The following is a 15,435-nucleotide window of genomic DNA, read 5'->3' on the forward strand; positions in this document are numbered from 1 at the left end:
TTACCTTCTCCTTCAGGTCCTTGTGTTTTGTGTGTTTTTAATATGATGAGGCCTTATGTAGGAGCCAGCACTGTTCTGATTTCTGTTCCTGTGAAGCCATGTTTGTATATATGAGTTGCACTCGGTGGGATTTTTTGAGGTTGAGGTTGAGTTCATTTTAGGATCACTGCTTGGTTGAAAAAATTTCACCACAGCGCTGGGGCTTTAAAAGAAAAGTTTTCAGCCATTGTGTTTATCTCAGGCCTGTGGGGCGTTCAGGTTCAGTCTGTTCAGAGGGGAAAAACCACTGACACATTATTTTAGTTGTACATCACATCCAGGATTACTATGAGTGGTTGTTTTCTGTTTAAAAATGGACCTTGGGGGGGCGTCGTGTAGCGTAGTGGTTTAAGCAGGCGCCCCATGTGTAGAGGCTACAGTCCTCGCTGCAGTCGGCCCCGGTTCGAATCCCGCATCGGACGGCCTTTCACTGCATGTCATTCCCCCTCTCTCTGCCTCCCCGTTTCCTGTCACTCTCCACTGTGCTGTCCATTAAAGGCATAAAAGCCCAAAAAAATATACTTTAAAAAAAAAAAAAATGGACCTTGGGGGTTATGTCGAGGACATATATAGTTCACACTTTAGCCAGAAGGTCGGATTATTATCATATTTATTCTATATTCTATTTATAACACCACATAATCTCATGCTTATATACAAGTAAGCTTAGAGCTTTGTGCTTGCCCCCTATGTGTCAGTCCAACCAGACTCCACCACTCAGTTACTGCACTTTTACTTTTTAACCTTGTTTTACTGACATCACTATCTGAAGTATATAAATTCTAACATGACGAGAAGATTTAGCAAAGTTTGTGCCTGTTTTAATAATGTCAGCTAACATTTTGTCATAAGATTTTAATATATGTAGCATTATTTTCCTTTTTTTTTTCCCCTTTTCATAACAAGAGGCCCACAGAAGGGAATCCAAATCAAGCCAAATGTTATTTTTATTTCTGAAGAAATGGAGGACTCTGGCTTACATATGTGTATACTGTATGCAACCAATTTTGTGCTAACCAGCTGTAATATATTTAACATTGGAGGAAGAGCTTGAGTTTAATGTTTTGTATGTTTATATGATTGGAGAGAAGAGGAAAGAAGACACATTCAGACTGTTCATATCTTTACATTATTTGTAGTCATATGCTCTCCTTTCAGTAAAGCAGGAGGTTCAGGTTTCTGTCTATATAAGATATCCTCTTCATGTCTCCCCTCTAAGATCATGATCCTCTGTAAACTATGGGTATTATACAGTTGCCCTTTTTTTTTAAATAAAGCAATGGAAAAAAGCTTCTGACTCACACACTGGTTTATTTAAGTCTTGAGCTAGAATTCAGTTATTGTGTGATTGATTTCATGACAGGCAAAAGTTAAAAATTGGTTGAAAATTGGAATAAATGTTTGGTCCTACATTAAGACTATTTTAGACCACGCAACTCCTAGCTTTCAGCTAATACAAGCTAGCTTTCTGTAACATACTTTCAAAATAATACATTACAACAAATACATTAAAACTAGACTGTTTCGAGGCTTGCTAGCAGCTGTGTGAAGCTAGCTGTAACTAAGCACAGTAGTGGTTTGAGCTACATGTTTAGGCGGTAATGTTTATCGGTTTTCACCATCTTGGTTTAGCATGTTAGCATGCTAACATTTGCTAATTAGCCCAAAGTACACCAGCTGCTCATTAGTTTTGTAGGTATTTGGTAGCAAATATACTTTAGTACTGTACTTTTGAGGTACAAAGATACACATTGTACAAACTTTTGAGGTACTAGTTAATTATTTAAAAAGGTTCTGTAAACGAACGTCACTGCCACGTTAGCCCACGCTAGCATAGCCGTGATATGAGCCACGGCAATGCTGACAGTTAGCCAGCTAGCAGTAGCAACATGAGCCGAACACATTCATAAAATTAGGAACGGTAAGTTAGCTAACGTTAACACGCCTACTGTGATAACGTAACAGACATTTAACATTATGAACCATCAAGCTACTTACATATTAACGGGAAGAAAAGCCAGTTCCGAGTCAAGCGGGACCCTAAAGTTTAGCCGCTCGTAGAGTTTCCCCATTTCGGTAAAACCGGACCAGTATTGGCTCCATGGTCCTGTCACACGAATTAGACTGATAGAGCCAGTAAAAACTTTAAAACTTTATGTATGTTTTGACGGTCCGCATGGCCAGTCCGCTCTTAAGCTGCTAAAAGCACCATTATATTTATATATTTATATATATTTATTTATAAATGCTCACCATAAAGCTCTGTAGGTTTCATTGTTTGTCATTTGATATATTGTTATTGTAAAAAATATCCGTATGGCCACTTTGATTATTTCCAATTTATGTGACTTTAGAATATACAATGGTATTAAATACATAACATATGATCAACATAAAAATACAATGCATTATTATAGATTGTTGAAGCACCTGAGGTCACCAAACTCCCCAGTTTTAACTTGTCAGGAGAGAAAATGAGAAATCTAAACACCACTGCGTTGGATCATGGATGTGCAGGATCTTCTAATTAAAAAATACAAAAAAATAATATAAAATATAATAAAATCCAGCCAATAGTTTTTGAGATTTCAGACTGACAGAACTACATTATAAATAGTTTCATGCTGCTACCATGGCTGTAAACAATGCAATGTTTGTTTTTTGTGTAGAACATAATCTTCCTTTACTAAGTGCATTTAACATATGAAACTTCACAAAACGCTTTCAGTCATTGTGTCAGATTCGAATGAGTTTTATCGACACGAACACTTCCGAGTTACTGATTTACAGTCTCCATCCTCACATGGGACAGATCTTGATGCTGTCAGAGCTTGAGGAGAACTGGCCAAGGGCAAAGTCCAGACCCACCCCGACGCCACTCCCCACCCCGAAGCAAGCGTAAAGTGGCTGGGTGAAGTTAGCGCGGAAGGTGTGAAGGTGTGTCATGCTCTCTGCCACACTGTGAAAAGACAGTGTCCCTGTGGACAGATCCAGGTAGATGCCCAGACGGGGGGAGTAGGTGACCGGTATGTCCCTCTTCTCATTGTCGTGCATGGCTGAGCAGCAGGTGTCCGACAGCTCCAGGGTCCAAGACTGGGCGTTGTAGCCGAGACCTGACCTGGCGTCTGAGCCCTTCCTGTTCAACGCCCCGTAGGCTACGCCCATAGATGATCCCCGGCCTCTCCACTCCACCTCCCAGTAACAGCGCTGGGCGTACAGCGGGCTCTGGCACATCACCTGGGTCCAGCCGTCAAAACGTTGGGGAGTGTCGGGGTAGGGCTGAGCCGCCCCCTGCAGGGTGGCTTTGGTGTTAACGTCTGAGAGAGCCAGTCGGCGGTGGGCTGTGTTGGGGTCAAGGGTCAAGGTCACAGAGTCTAGGAGAGAGACAGACAGAGAGAGTCATTCACAAGAATATTCATCAAGCATTAAAGTTAACTTAACATTCAATGACATGAGTATAAAACCTTCTCTGCATCGTCTAATATATAAAATCTAATGTTGTGGTTAAACACTGAGACTCACACTGCAGGAACTCCTCTCTGGTCCTGGGCTCTGGGGCCTGGATGCTGTCCAGGTTGATTTCTCTCACTGGAAAATCAAAGTTTGTCAGTTCATGCACAAACACTTTTTGATTTTCTTTGTCTTACACACTTTTGGATTTTTCAAGTATCTCAGATTTTCATTCATGTTACTCACGAGCAGGAAAGACAGGAGCATGATTCATGGTGTCAGGGGTGGGCGAGTCCAAAAAGAGACCAGGGTTAACTGTCCAGTGAGGAGACAATGTTAAACACATTAGTATTACAACACATCTTCAAGTGATCAGACTGAATGTGCCAATTAGATATTAATTTGACATATTCTTACTTTGTGTTGGTGTTTCAGACAGAGCAGCCATCCCCCCTGTTGAGTGTAAACAGAGACACACATTTAGACAGTAAAAACTTAATGTACATGCCACATAACTCTACTGACTAAATTGAAATATCTGCAAAATGTCTGCAACACTTGATAAGGCAGATCCATGGCAGCATATTAGATGAGATACTGTATGAATGAACGTGTAATGGGAGGTGTAGTCAGGCCTTACATGGGTTTCCTCCTGCAGGTGGTGTGTTGTTGACCGGGGTGGCCTGGTTGGTGCCCCGTCGATGGGAGCGGAAGAGGCTGCTGATGGACGCCATCCGACTGAAAGCTGACCAGGGGGGAGGAGACAGAGCAGGGAGATGAAAAATAAAAGGTGTTTCAATCATGCAAGTGTTTGTCAGAACTGCACTGTTCAGGTTTGGCCAGCTGGTGGCGGCAGATGCATTTTGTCTAAAGGTTTGTATTATACCTCCAGTCGATGCTGGTGCAGGAGCAGGAGCCGGAGCAGGAGCAGGAGCCGGAGCCGGAGCCGGTGTGGCTGGGATTGGAGTCGGGGTCGGAGCTGCAGCAGGAGCAATCTGGTTCTGACTGGACCTACTCCAGAGGGACTGAGACTCTCTGCGACTGGGGGTTGGACTGGGTCTGGGGTTGGGTCTGGAGTTGGTCTCCCTCACTGTTTGGAGGACGTGTGAGGTGTTAGATCAAGGTTTGAGACACAGCCGGAGGAAACAAGACACCAATCAAACATCTCACATGTGACACCTAAACTTTGTCAAGTCGACAAACCTGTCTCCTCTCTCCTCTGTCTGGGGGAGTTCGTGTTTCCTCTGTCTGCAACAAGGAAAAAGAATATTTTTAAAACATGTTCACACATTTTTACTGTGAGTCAGTCTCACTACAGTTTATCCTTCATTAACAGCACACAAAGTCTCACCTCGTGGTGTATTTCTGCTCCTCACATCTTGACCTTTGAGGCCTATACCTGAATAATTAAATGTCATGTTTAATAAGAACATACTGAATTACTTTTGATGTTGTTATATATAGAATATTATAATGAATGTCGGTACCAAGTCCTCGTCTGTCTGTACTCCGCGATCCGACTGAGACACTGGGAGTAGAAGCTGTGAGACATGAAAAGACTCAGATTCATATCAAAAATGACAAAGTGAAAAGAGGCAGTGATGATGGACAGAAGAAAAACTCTGAACACACCTGGTGAACGGCTGTTTGTGTTGCGGGAACCCAAACCAGAAAACACTAAAGAAAATCAGAAATTAGTTATTTGAATAATGAGAATAATGAGATTATGGAAAATGTAATCCTATGATATATTCAGACTCACGTTTAAATATCCCCGCTCTCTGTCCCGCGCTCCGATTGGCTGTAAGAGGTAAGAGGAAGTCACAGTTAAGTAAGAAAGCTCAACACAATCACAACTTTATTCATGCTCATGTTGAAAAGAAAAACGTTTAGAGCTTACCGTCTCCCAAAGTGAACATTGTTGTGTCGTTGACTGGAAGAGAACAGACAATAAGAGGAAACATTATAAAACATGAAAAGAAAAGATGGTGCATAAACAAGAAAAGACTCAGACTGACCTTGTTTTGTGATCTTGCCCAGCTCCTGGTTGCACAGGTCCTCCACTCGCTCCCTGAGGTCCAGGATAGCGTCACGAACAGGCTCAAAGGAAGCTTCCGGATTGACCACGACAGTGGGCAGGTCCCCCGACTCCAAGGGACTGCACATGGACTCGTAAGTCTGAAGGAACATATGGTTTGACTGTTAAGAGGAAATATACGTCCTTACAGCAGACAGGACCTCCAACCTCCTTAACACGAGCCATCAGGACTTCCTGTAACTTTGTGATGTCACAACAAAGCAGTCACAACTCCCAGCCATGCCCCAAGCCCCGCCCACCTGGACCCACCATCCAACCTTGCAGGATTTGGTTTCTCTGAGTGTTTCACCTGAAATCTGCTGTATTTAACAAGGAAGAGATGGATCCCACTTCAGTGTGAAAGCGTTAGCATGTCGCTCAGCTAACATGAACATCATGTTTAAATAATGTAGTGTGAATGACGATGAGCTGTAATAAAAGAGAGTGAGAGTCTAACCCTCGACCCCGTCTCTACGCAGCCCAGTCTACCTGCAGGTACTGAATGTGGTCTTCACAGCGAACCAGGTCCTTCATCTCCGTCTCCCTCCTCCTCAGCTCCTTGATCTCAGCCTCCAGACTGTCGGCCACCTCCTGGGCCTGGCCCATCTTCTCCAGCCTGGCCTGATCCAGCACCTCCTCCAGGAGCTCCTGCAGACGCTCCACTGAACGCTGCAGGTCCGACAGCACCTCCTCCGTGTCATCGTGCACCCTGTCTGAAGAGCGCTGTGCATGCAGCGAAGAAGAAGGTGATTCCAGTAGGTGAGTACAGAGTAAACTGTGTAATTTATGACGTTATTGTAAACATGGTGAACTCTGCTGACTGACCTTCATCCCCTCCATCACCTTCTTCATGTCTTTGAGCTCCTGCTCTCTGTCTTTCAGCCTCTGCTGATTCTCCGTCTGCATCTCTAACAGCACTTTCTACAGAGGGATACATAAAAGACACGACATCCAAAACCCGTTCTGACGTCAAAAAGTCACACAGACACCAAGACAACACCGGCAGGAGGAAACAGCTGTGTGTAGAGTGACACAGCAGACAGCGTGAGAGGGTGGAGCGAGGGACAGGAATGTAGTTAGGCATGTCCTCCCAAACAAAAGGAGAGAGGATGACACTGAACCAGAAACCCATCAGCAATAGGGGTGATATGCTGTTGATATATAGTATTGATTGTCACCTGTAGAGACAGCTCTTTCCATCTAAGGTGGTTTATGGAAATAAATAAAACTGTTCCAGTTTATGATCTGTTATAAATATTTAACAAGTCAAAATTAAAAGTACTGATATTGTTAGGTGTGCTGATATCACACTGGGTACAAACAGGAAGTATTTATGTGAAAAGTCTGTGTGAGTGCTCACATTCACATCTTATCTATTGTTTCTGTTATTTTCATCAGGGAAAATGTCAATCAACGTAATTTTTTAAAGCAAAAATGTCAGTTTGTGCTTGAGATGGAAATATTTTACACTATTTTCTCTCATTTTGTTGAACAAACAACTCAGTTAATTGAGGAAATAATTGCTAATTTATCAGTAATAAAAATATTAATCAGTTGCAGCCTTGGTTGAGTGATTAGACGCACACCTGGCTTAACAAATACACGTAAAATGCATCTTTATCCATAATGAATTACTCAACTTACTCAAAAGGATTTTATCTGCAACACAAGCCAAACACTTGATACTGAATCACATAACAGTACACCCTGGTTACCGGCTGAGGGACCCTCATCACCGGCTTCTCCTCTGGAGCCTGAGGCCCCTGCAGCATCCATAACTTGCCCACCTGTTTCTCCATGCGCTCGGCCTTGGTGGACACACACTCGTGGCCTTTGTGCTGGTTGCTGGTGCACAGCCAGCAGACGAACATCTTGCACTGGCGACAGAAGAACTCCTGCAGGTACTTGTGCTGGGTGCAGATCTTCTCAGCCAGGTTGCCCGTGGGTGCGATGAGTTCGTGCTTATTCAGGGCCTTCTTGGTCTGGTGGGGCTTCAGGTGGGCTTCGCAGTATGAGCTCATACACACCAGGCAGCTCTTGACCGCTGCTCGCTGCTCTCCTTTGCACATGTCACACGGCACTGCTGAGGAGGAGAGCTTCCCTTTGGATCTGGATGAGGAGGAAGGAGCCCCGCGGGCGCTGCGCATAGATTCACGCACATCAGATATGAGGGCCCCCTTGCGGAGCTGCTCTACCGCTTCAGCCAGCATGGTGTTCCTGGAGAGGGAGGGCTTGGGGCAGAAGGTCTGGCGGCACTGGGGGCAGCTGTAGATCCCCTTGGGGTCGTCCTTGCTCCAGTAATCCTTGATGCAGGCCATGCAGTAGCTGTGCCCACAGGGGATGGTGACTGGATCGTTGGGGAGATCCAGGCACACGGGGCAGTTAAACTGCTCCTCTGTCCACAGTTTACTACTCATGGTGACGGCGTCAGACAAAAGAGAGGGAACACACTGACAGAATACAGAGATGGTTAGTAGGTATGAGAAATTTCTACACGTATAAAGCAGAACATGGAAGAGAAAGATCCAGAGATGCAAAGAGGTCGGTTTAGTCTGGACTCACAGGAGGGAATGCTGTCTCTCAGGTGAGAGCTGGGAGAGGTGAGCAGGGCGGGGCCAGAGCCACCAGGCAGGTCTAGCGGGGAAAACGGGTGTCGGTGGGAAACTGCTAAATGCCAGGAAAATAAAGGTGTGAATAGACCGATCAATTTATCATTTCACCAAATCTGTGGTAGAAGTCAGATACTGGGAAGTTTCGTTCAGATGGTTCCAAAACCAGGCCCTTTAAAATTCTGCTAAACAAATTTGTATTTTTTTTTTCAGTCATTTCAGACAGTTTTTAAGATGCTTCATGATAAATTACAAATGTGACAAGGGGCCCAACAGCACACTGCTTTTTGTAAGGAGTCCCAAGTCAAACCGGTTGGGAACCCAGTATTTTAAAAGATTATTCTCTGAATCCAGTAACTACATCTGTCAAGTAAATAAAAAGAAAATACTCAAGTAAAGTGGCTCAAATGCAACACTGGCATTGGGATGGTGGTGGTGGTGGGGGTGTGTGTGCCTGTGGTAAACAGGGTATCCTCTCACTAAAAGTGGCCACTGCAGGAGTCCACCCGGCCAGTAGAGGGCGCACCTGTCTGAGCCCAGCAGCAACACGCAGACTGAGTTAGTTTTACTGAAGAAAACAGAGACAAACAATCTGCAGATTAGTGTCATGTCAGTGTAGTTTATGCTGCTGTAGTCAGGAGAGAGCTGAGAGCAGTTGTTGGCCTAAATGTCGCAGGTAATGTCGCTGTTTTTCATATCAAAACCATTTCCCTTTGCGAGACTGGCTTTGCTAGCTTCCTGCTAAAACTAGTCCCTGAGTAAATATGTCCCCAGCTCTCTTCCCTTCTCAGTAAATCTGAATTTTTTTTTACATTTCAAAATAACTTCTATGAATTGCTAAGTGTGTTTTGTCGTCAACAGACAACCCTGTTACATTTTATGACATGTTATAAATACAGTTTTGTTTTAAAGTGTGGTATTTTCCTTTCCCTGTGTTAGTACCACATCACCGTGCAGGAGGGCAGGCAGCTGCCGCCGCTGCAGAAATGCTCTCAGTGCTGTTTATTTTACCACTGCCCCCTCTGCAGCCCTCACGTCTACAAGCCGGCACACAGATATAAAGTCCAGAGACATCTGAAATGTCACCTTACGAGAGCCGTTCATTTTAAAGGTAAATCAGTGATGTCATGTATCAACACAAGGCGCCAAATTTCATTGTAAAGGTGTCTAATTTATCGTCTTACTCCTAATTGATTTAATTGTATGGATCACGAACACAGCTGAGTATATGTTAGGCAATAATAGTGGGGACTTTACAATTCGGCGTATTCATATACAACAAAAATAATCTCATAAATCATTATTGATCACCTGTTATATTTGCACAAATCGCAGCAGCTGCAAACAGGAAACAGTTTGAAACGTTGTAAATTGATTGTAATGAAGAGATATTTTGTGGTTCAATTCAGGCTGAATCTACCAGAATAAGGAAGTTATTTGTCCAACGTCATAAATTAGGTTCTATATCTACTTTGTAATATGCTGTGTATGAAAAAAACATTAAACTTATGTATTTACATTAGAGGTTGGAGCGTGTCTCCCTGAGGGCGTGTATTTTATAAATGCCTAATACACTTAAAATAAAATATCATAGTTTAATCCAGATTGTAATGGTGTCTAGTAAGGCTCTTCAACACAATCAACATTTAGTGTAGTTATTAATTGTGACTCTTCTTCCCACCCACAGGGTACAGCATCTACAAGTGCAACCTGGGATGTCGACCACAAGCTCATTTCCATTGTTTCTGTGAGAAACTGTTCCTGAATCGTAATCAGTTCATCCATCATCTGAACAGAAAACATACAGCGGGTGTGTCTGTCTGCCCCGGTGTTGGAGCTCATGATGGTGATGATGATGATGATGCAGAGCAGTCGCTACCTGCGTCTCCATCGTCAGGAGAGCAACCTAACGCTGATCAGAGTCCAACCTGTGCTCCCATCAATGACACTCTGCGCTCATGTGAGACAGATTATGCAACAGCATGGACCTCAGACGCGTTTTCAAACATCGTGGCTCCCCCACCGACTGAAGGACCAGGTTTAAATAATGAGCTGGCCTCAGCACCTTCAGATGAGTCATGTCAATCAAAACTAGGGCCAAAGAAGCTTGCAGAATGCCCACAGTGCAATGCGGTGATAAATAAAAGACGCCCTAACATCCACATGAAAACGAAACACTCAGGTGTAACTTCAAGTTCAGCCCTCAAAGGTATTTTTGTTTCTTTTATACAACAAAGTTGGAAGTCTTTCTTCTTTTTTTACTTTAATAATGATGGAAATGTTTGTCTTTTTTCACAGGCCAGCTCAACGTAACAACTGAATCAGCTGTTAGTGGATCAAAGTGTCATCACAATCCCACTCGTAAGCAAATTCAAACTAAGTAAAACATCTATTTAACAACAGATTTAACCAGATTTGTCACCATGTAATTTATTTCTAATATTATTTATATTCTTTTGTTCATTACCTGTGATAAACCTACAGAAAATGACTGGTAACACTTATGTATTGCAAGATAATGTTTGTTTATAATGTGTTACATCACATGAAAGCCTCTCAGGTGGATAAACCATGTGCTGACAGTCTGTTTATACTTTCCCACAGCAGTCGAGCAGGACATCTTGACCCAGCTGAGAGTCCTTCAGCAGCAGCAGAACCAAATCCTGCAGCTGCTGCTGAAACTCACCAACACAGACGGCATTAATGACTCCACTGAGGCTGAACTGAAGGCCATGTTCCCCATCACAGACGAGGAAGGACTCACTCTCTTAGAGCTGAAGCTCAATGAAACTCCAGAGTTAAAAAATCAACTTGTAAGAAGTTATGTTGTATAGAGCCACAAAACTATCTAAATGTGATGAGGTTATCAGTTATAAATATAAATGATTACATCAATAAGTAACACTTTTAAATAATTAAATTGGAGATACAAAACAAAATGAAGCTTAATTAATTTTACTCTTCTAAGTACTATCTTTCACTTTACTTTAAACTTTCAGTTGAGCAGGTCAGACTGTGTGGCTAGCTAAACAATGCTAAAACACACATCACAACATTTTCAGCTAGCTACTTAGCTCAAGCTAACGTTTGTAATGAAACTACACCAACCAATTATTGTCATGGTAATTATCTTAACTGTACTGCATTCAGTGTAGTATCATTGTATAAACTCTTGTCAATAGAGCTAAAGCATTTAAGCTAACAAGCTAGGCTAAGAAAGCTAGCTAGCTAAGGAGGTTTTTAGTTTAGTCTGAGAAAGGAGACATTATGAGAAGAGGTTTTAAATCACATATCTACAAAATGTTATTGATGAAGAAGAGCACTTGAAGATGCAGATAATGTTATAAACTGGACTATAGTATCTTTTCACATTTAAGTTGTCTTATCTATCTAACCTTGGCTAGCTGGTGCTCAGTGTGTTAAGCTAGTGCTGCATACACGTCGGTAGAAAGGACGGGTAATAATTTGTGTCAGGTTGGTTAATAAAGATCATAAAATAATCATGAATCCAGTACAAATACACATAAAGTCATATGCAATATGTCCATCATCTATTCCTTCCTTAACTGTGAATCACAGGCTGTTTATTTTGGGTTCACTTTTTCATGGAGTGACATTAATCTGTGTTCTCAGATCAGCTTTTTCGGGGACACTGATGGACGTCCTATTGATCAAACAGTGCAGAGGATACTGGAGAGGATGCTGTCCAACACATTTGCAAAGAGGATGGACTGGAGAGGGAAAAACAACAAGGTGTCCTTTGCGACTTCATGTCTGAATAACATTGTTAACGGTATGTTAAAAAACAAACAAACAAACAAATGGTCGCTTTTGCACAGTTAAACCTAAAATTTAAACGACAGCTTTTAAGTTTGCCGTCTTTCATTTCCAGATGCAGTGAGGAGGAACAGTGTGTGTGCCAGAGCTGCAGACGAGGCGGTGGAGTCTGCGGTGAAGAAATGGCTGCAGCAGGTAGCAGAGAGGGATGAAGCAGCAGAGGGAAGGAGAGAAGAAGTGGTGGGTATTGAACACCGGCAGTGAATTTATCCTACAAGCTTAAAACTCAATATGAATTGAACTCAATATACAGAGTTTACTAATGAAAATATGTCTTTTTGCAGATTAATTGATCTCTATGTTCTAAAGAAATCCTGGTAAGTGAATATTAAAAAGTTAAAAGCTGTAACTACTAACACTGTACTGTTTTTAAATATTCACAAAAAACTAAAATATCTTTATTGCTCTTTTCACAGGAGGACATTTAATCTGCTGTCTTACACATCCATTCTGTATCTTCTTTCTGTCTTTAATTCTATTCTTTAATTAAAAGACTGAATTGATTTTCAGTGTTCGGTGTGTTTAATTAAACTTGTGCACCATCAATTCAAGTTTGGTTTAGCTCAAACTTTTTGTCCTTATTAATGAAGAAGACTTATGAGTTTCTAGGATCAATTAATCAAATCTGAATTTGCATCACAGAATCGAAAAGAAATCTTGACTGATGCATCGACTTTTACTTTTAATAATCCAATATAATAATATCCAATGATGAGTAAAAGTCTGATATCACTATAGCCTGCTAAATGCTTTATTTTTTTTTATTTTTATATATTTTGCCACATGTTCATTCCTATATATCCCTTAATTTCAAACAAAGCCTCATCATATCTAAGTCAAGATATACATTGATTTACAGCTGTTAAGAGCAGTGATTATAGCTGATTTTTTTTTTTACCAGAATATACACTAAGCACAACTTGTCAGTAGGTGGCAGTGTTGCACCCCTGTACTGTGAAATTAATGTACATAATATTAAAGAAAAAAACTAATTATATAAGTTTTGGCTTTGAAATTAAAAGCAAAGTTTAGCCAAAGTATGTTTAATTGTGAAGAAAGTGCACCTGGTGCCCAGCCAATTAAAAAATAACCAGCTAATTGGAAAATATAAACTGTTATATCAGTTATTTATTTTCTCACATACCTCAATATTGTTGTTTTCCTGTTTCACAAAACCAAACAACAAGTTAATGGACCAACAAGAGAGAGTCTGGATTCCTATTAAAAGGTCTAATACAATCATGGCTCTTCCAGACGATCTGTAAAACGAACCCGGAAGTACACAGAGGTGAAACTCTTGCACCTCCCGAATAGCGACTCTACCGTGTTAGCGCGGGCTAGTTTTGCTAACTTTGTCCCGTTTACGAGGCGTGAGTTTTTGTTTTTCCTACATGTCAGATAAAACAGTTAAACGGCCCGGGGTGGGGGTCGGGGTGCTGGTGACAGACTCGGCCCACCCCGGGTGTGTTCTCCTGGGGAAACGGAGGAGCGCTGTGGGCAAAGGGACGTACCAGCTGCCCGGTGGTCATTTGGAGTTTGGGTAGGTGGACAGCAAACCTCATCCACAAATCCGACACCGGCTAACAGCGTTTATATGGTTGTTTAACACTGGTTTTCATTATTATTAATATTGTTATTGTTATTCACCAAACACCTTTATTCTGACAAAACATGCGCTTCACTCCTTTCACTATGATTGATGACACATTTATTATTACGCCGAATTCTTCCCATATATTGATATTATAAAATATTAAAAACATATTGTGAATCTGCATTGTTTCTAGTGTCTGCCAAATAAGTTTTCACAAATACTTATTTTCTATATTTGTAAATGCAGTGTGGTGAAGCTGCATAACCATTCTGAGATCCTTGAAGATCCATTAAAGACAGTCAGAGGCAGTGAATGTGCAGTACAGGGGTCAATGACGTGCAATTTTTGCAGTTAAAAAAAGGATTAAATTCACAAAAAGATTCCATATATATGTAGTAACTCTTTTGTTTATGTGCTCAATTTAACTTTTCAAAAACCTCTAGGTATTTTTTATTTTTCTGTCACTTAAAAGTGTCAAAATATCATGTGGTGCGACCAATAATAGCAATAACTATATTAAATTCAAAATAAAAATATCTAATTTCTGTGGCCGAAATATATATTACTGATACAGTATGATTAAGTTTTATCAGTTTTATCCAATTTATAGGAAAAGTCTGTTCAGTCTGTGACATTGTACAACAAAAAATTGAGATCATTATTTACAAAAACTCAAAATAAGTAAATTCTTTGTTGCTAAACACTTTATATTGCACCACATAACATTTTTTTAAGGCCACAGCCAATTCATCTGGGTGAAAAAACACTGAAATCAATTAATTAAAAAATCTAATATGAATATATGTGTACTGAACATTTGTAATATTTGATTATTGAAATAAATATTCTTATTTTGTGTATTTTAAAATTGCCCAGTTGAAAATCGTTATACGTCATTGACCTAGAGAATATAATGTCCTTGAAAGAGAGACGTGGGAGGAATGCGCTCACAGGGAGGTGCTGGAGGAAGCTGGGGTGCGTTTGGTGAACGTCCGCCTTGCGTCAGTGGTGAACTCCATCAGGCTGGAGGAGCAGTACCACTACGTCACCATATTCATGCACGGAGACCTGGACAGGAAGCAGTCAGGAGAGCCAGAGAACCTGGAGCCGGAGAAGAACGAGGGTATGTGAAATTGGTTTTTAAATTGGGGGGGGGGGGGGTAATAATCTCTGCCCACCTGAGCAGATGATAAGAATGAAGTTGTGGTCCTTTCCCCCTCAGGCTGGACGTGGACACACTGGGATGAGTTTCCTCCGGAGCAGCAGCTCTTCCTGCCGCTGGCCGGTCTGAGACAACAAGGCTACCAGCCGTTCAGAAACAAGCACTGAAACTCAGCCTTGAAACTGCATGTTAGATTAGGAAACTTATCCTACCTCAGGGGATAAACAGACGTATATTTAATACCTTGTTTTACATCAGTGGTCAGTTTACATACAGTAGATACCTTTTCCTCAAATGTCATGATACATACTGTAATTTCTGCCAATATTAAGAACGGTTACAAATATAGTAGAAGAGTCAGCTTTGATTTTATTCAGATTTTAAGCAAAGAATGCCACAAATAAAACACACAAATGAACAGAATAAAAAATATAATATATGTGAATATTTTGGTTGATATGGAGAAGTTGTTGCACTTTTTATTGCCAGGTAATGTCGGCTATATGTCATGATATTTACAGATGAAAACAAATAGTCTCTGGAATAAATTAATGCACCAACTCCAACTATTGGCTGCAATATGACACGTATGGAAGTTTGTGGACAGATATAAACATTCAAATACACTTTTCAGCTGTTAATAAAAACTGTTTCTGCAGCCATATAT

The 15,435-nt window shown here is 41.3% G+C and overlaps 3 protein-coding genes across 5 annotated transcripts; 2 read left to right on the plus strand and 1 right to left on the minus strand.

Moving 5' to 3' along the window:
- Nucleotides 1-92: 92 nt before the first annotated feature.
- Nucleotides 93-8,116, minus strand: trim25l (tripartite motif containing 25, like). The gene is made up of 17 exons (XM_056370134.1): nucleotides 7,354-8,116; nucleotides 6,392-6,487; nucleotides 6,056-6,289; nucleotides 5,508-5,667; nucleotides 5,390-5,422; nucleotides 5,252-5,290; nucleotides 5,122-5,166; nucleotides 4,977-5,030; nucleotides 4,841-4,888; nucleotides 4,693-4,737; nucleotides 4,376-4,579; nucleotides 4,130-4,234; nucleotides 3,907-3,942; nucleotides 3,736-3,804; nucleotides 3,562-3,627; nucleotides 584-3,413; nucleotides 93-358 (listed from the first exon to the last, which is right to left on the minus strand). The coding sequence occupies exons 1-16, from the start codon at nucleotides 7,981-7,983 to the stop codon at nucleotides 2,839-2,841; spliced, it is 2,439 nt and encodes an 812-aa protein (XP_056226109.1). The 5' UTR covers nucleotides 7,984-8,116; the 3' UTR covers nucleotides 93-358; nucleotides 584-2,838.
- A 569-nt stretch (nucleotides 8,117-8,685) lies between these two features.
- On the plus strand, nucleotides 8,686-12,516 carry LOC130165339 (uncharacterized). Of its 2 annotated transcripts, XM_056370535.1 has the most exons (9): nucleotides 8,686-8,851; nucleotides 9,115-9,286; nucleotides 9,863-10,384; nucleotides 10,474-10,536; nucleotides 10,780-10,988; nucleotides 11,809-11,968; nucleotides 12,068-12,192; nucleotides 12,297-12,329; nucleotides 12,429-12,516. In XM_056370535.1, the coding sequence occupies exons 1-8, from the start codon at nucleotides 8,843-8,845 to the stop codon at nucleotides 12,303-12,305; spliced, it is 1,269 nt and encodes a 422-aa protein (XP_056226510.1). In that variant the 5' UTR covers nucleotides 8,686-8,842; the 3' UTR covers nucleotides 12,306-12,329; nucleotides 12,429-12,516. The 2 variants fall into 2 exon arrangements, with proteins under 2 accessions (XP_056226510.1, XP_056226509.1); XM_056370534.1 differs by having other exon boundaries at nucleotides 12,068-12,516.
- A 773-nt stretch (nucleotides 12,517-13,289) lies between these two features.
- nudt15 (nudix (nucleoside diphosphate linked moiety X)-type motif 15) lies at nucleotides 13,290-15,432 on the plus strand. 2 transcript variants are annotated; one of them, XM_056370832.1, is made up of 3 exons: nucleotides 13,290-13,552; nucleotides 14,512-14,729; nucleotides 14,829-15,432. In XM_056370832.1, exons 1-3 carry the CDS (start codon nucleotides 13,404-13,406, stop codon nucleotides 14,933-14,935), a joined length of 474 nt encoding a protein of 157 aa, XP_056226807.1. In that variant the 5' UTR covers nucleotides 13,290-13,403; the 3' UTR covers nucleotides 14,936-15,432. The 2 variants fall into 2 exon arrangements, with proteins under 2 accessions (XP_056226807.1, XP_056226808.1); XM_056370833.1 differs by having other exon boundaries at nucleotides 13,293-13,552; nucleotides 14,533-14,729.
- Nucleotides 15,433-15,435: the final 3 nt, after the last annotated feature.

The sequence above is a fragment of the Seriola aureovittata genome, chromosome 24 (genome assembly GCF_021018895.1).
Source record: "Seriola aureovittata isolate HTS-2021-v1 ecotype China chromosome 24, ASM2101889v1, whole genome shotgun sequence".
NCBI lineage: Eukaryota > Metazoa > Chordata > Actinopteri > Carangiformes > Carangidae > Seriola > Seriola aureovittata.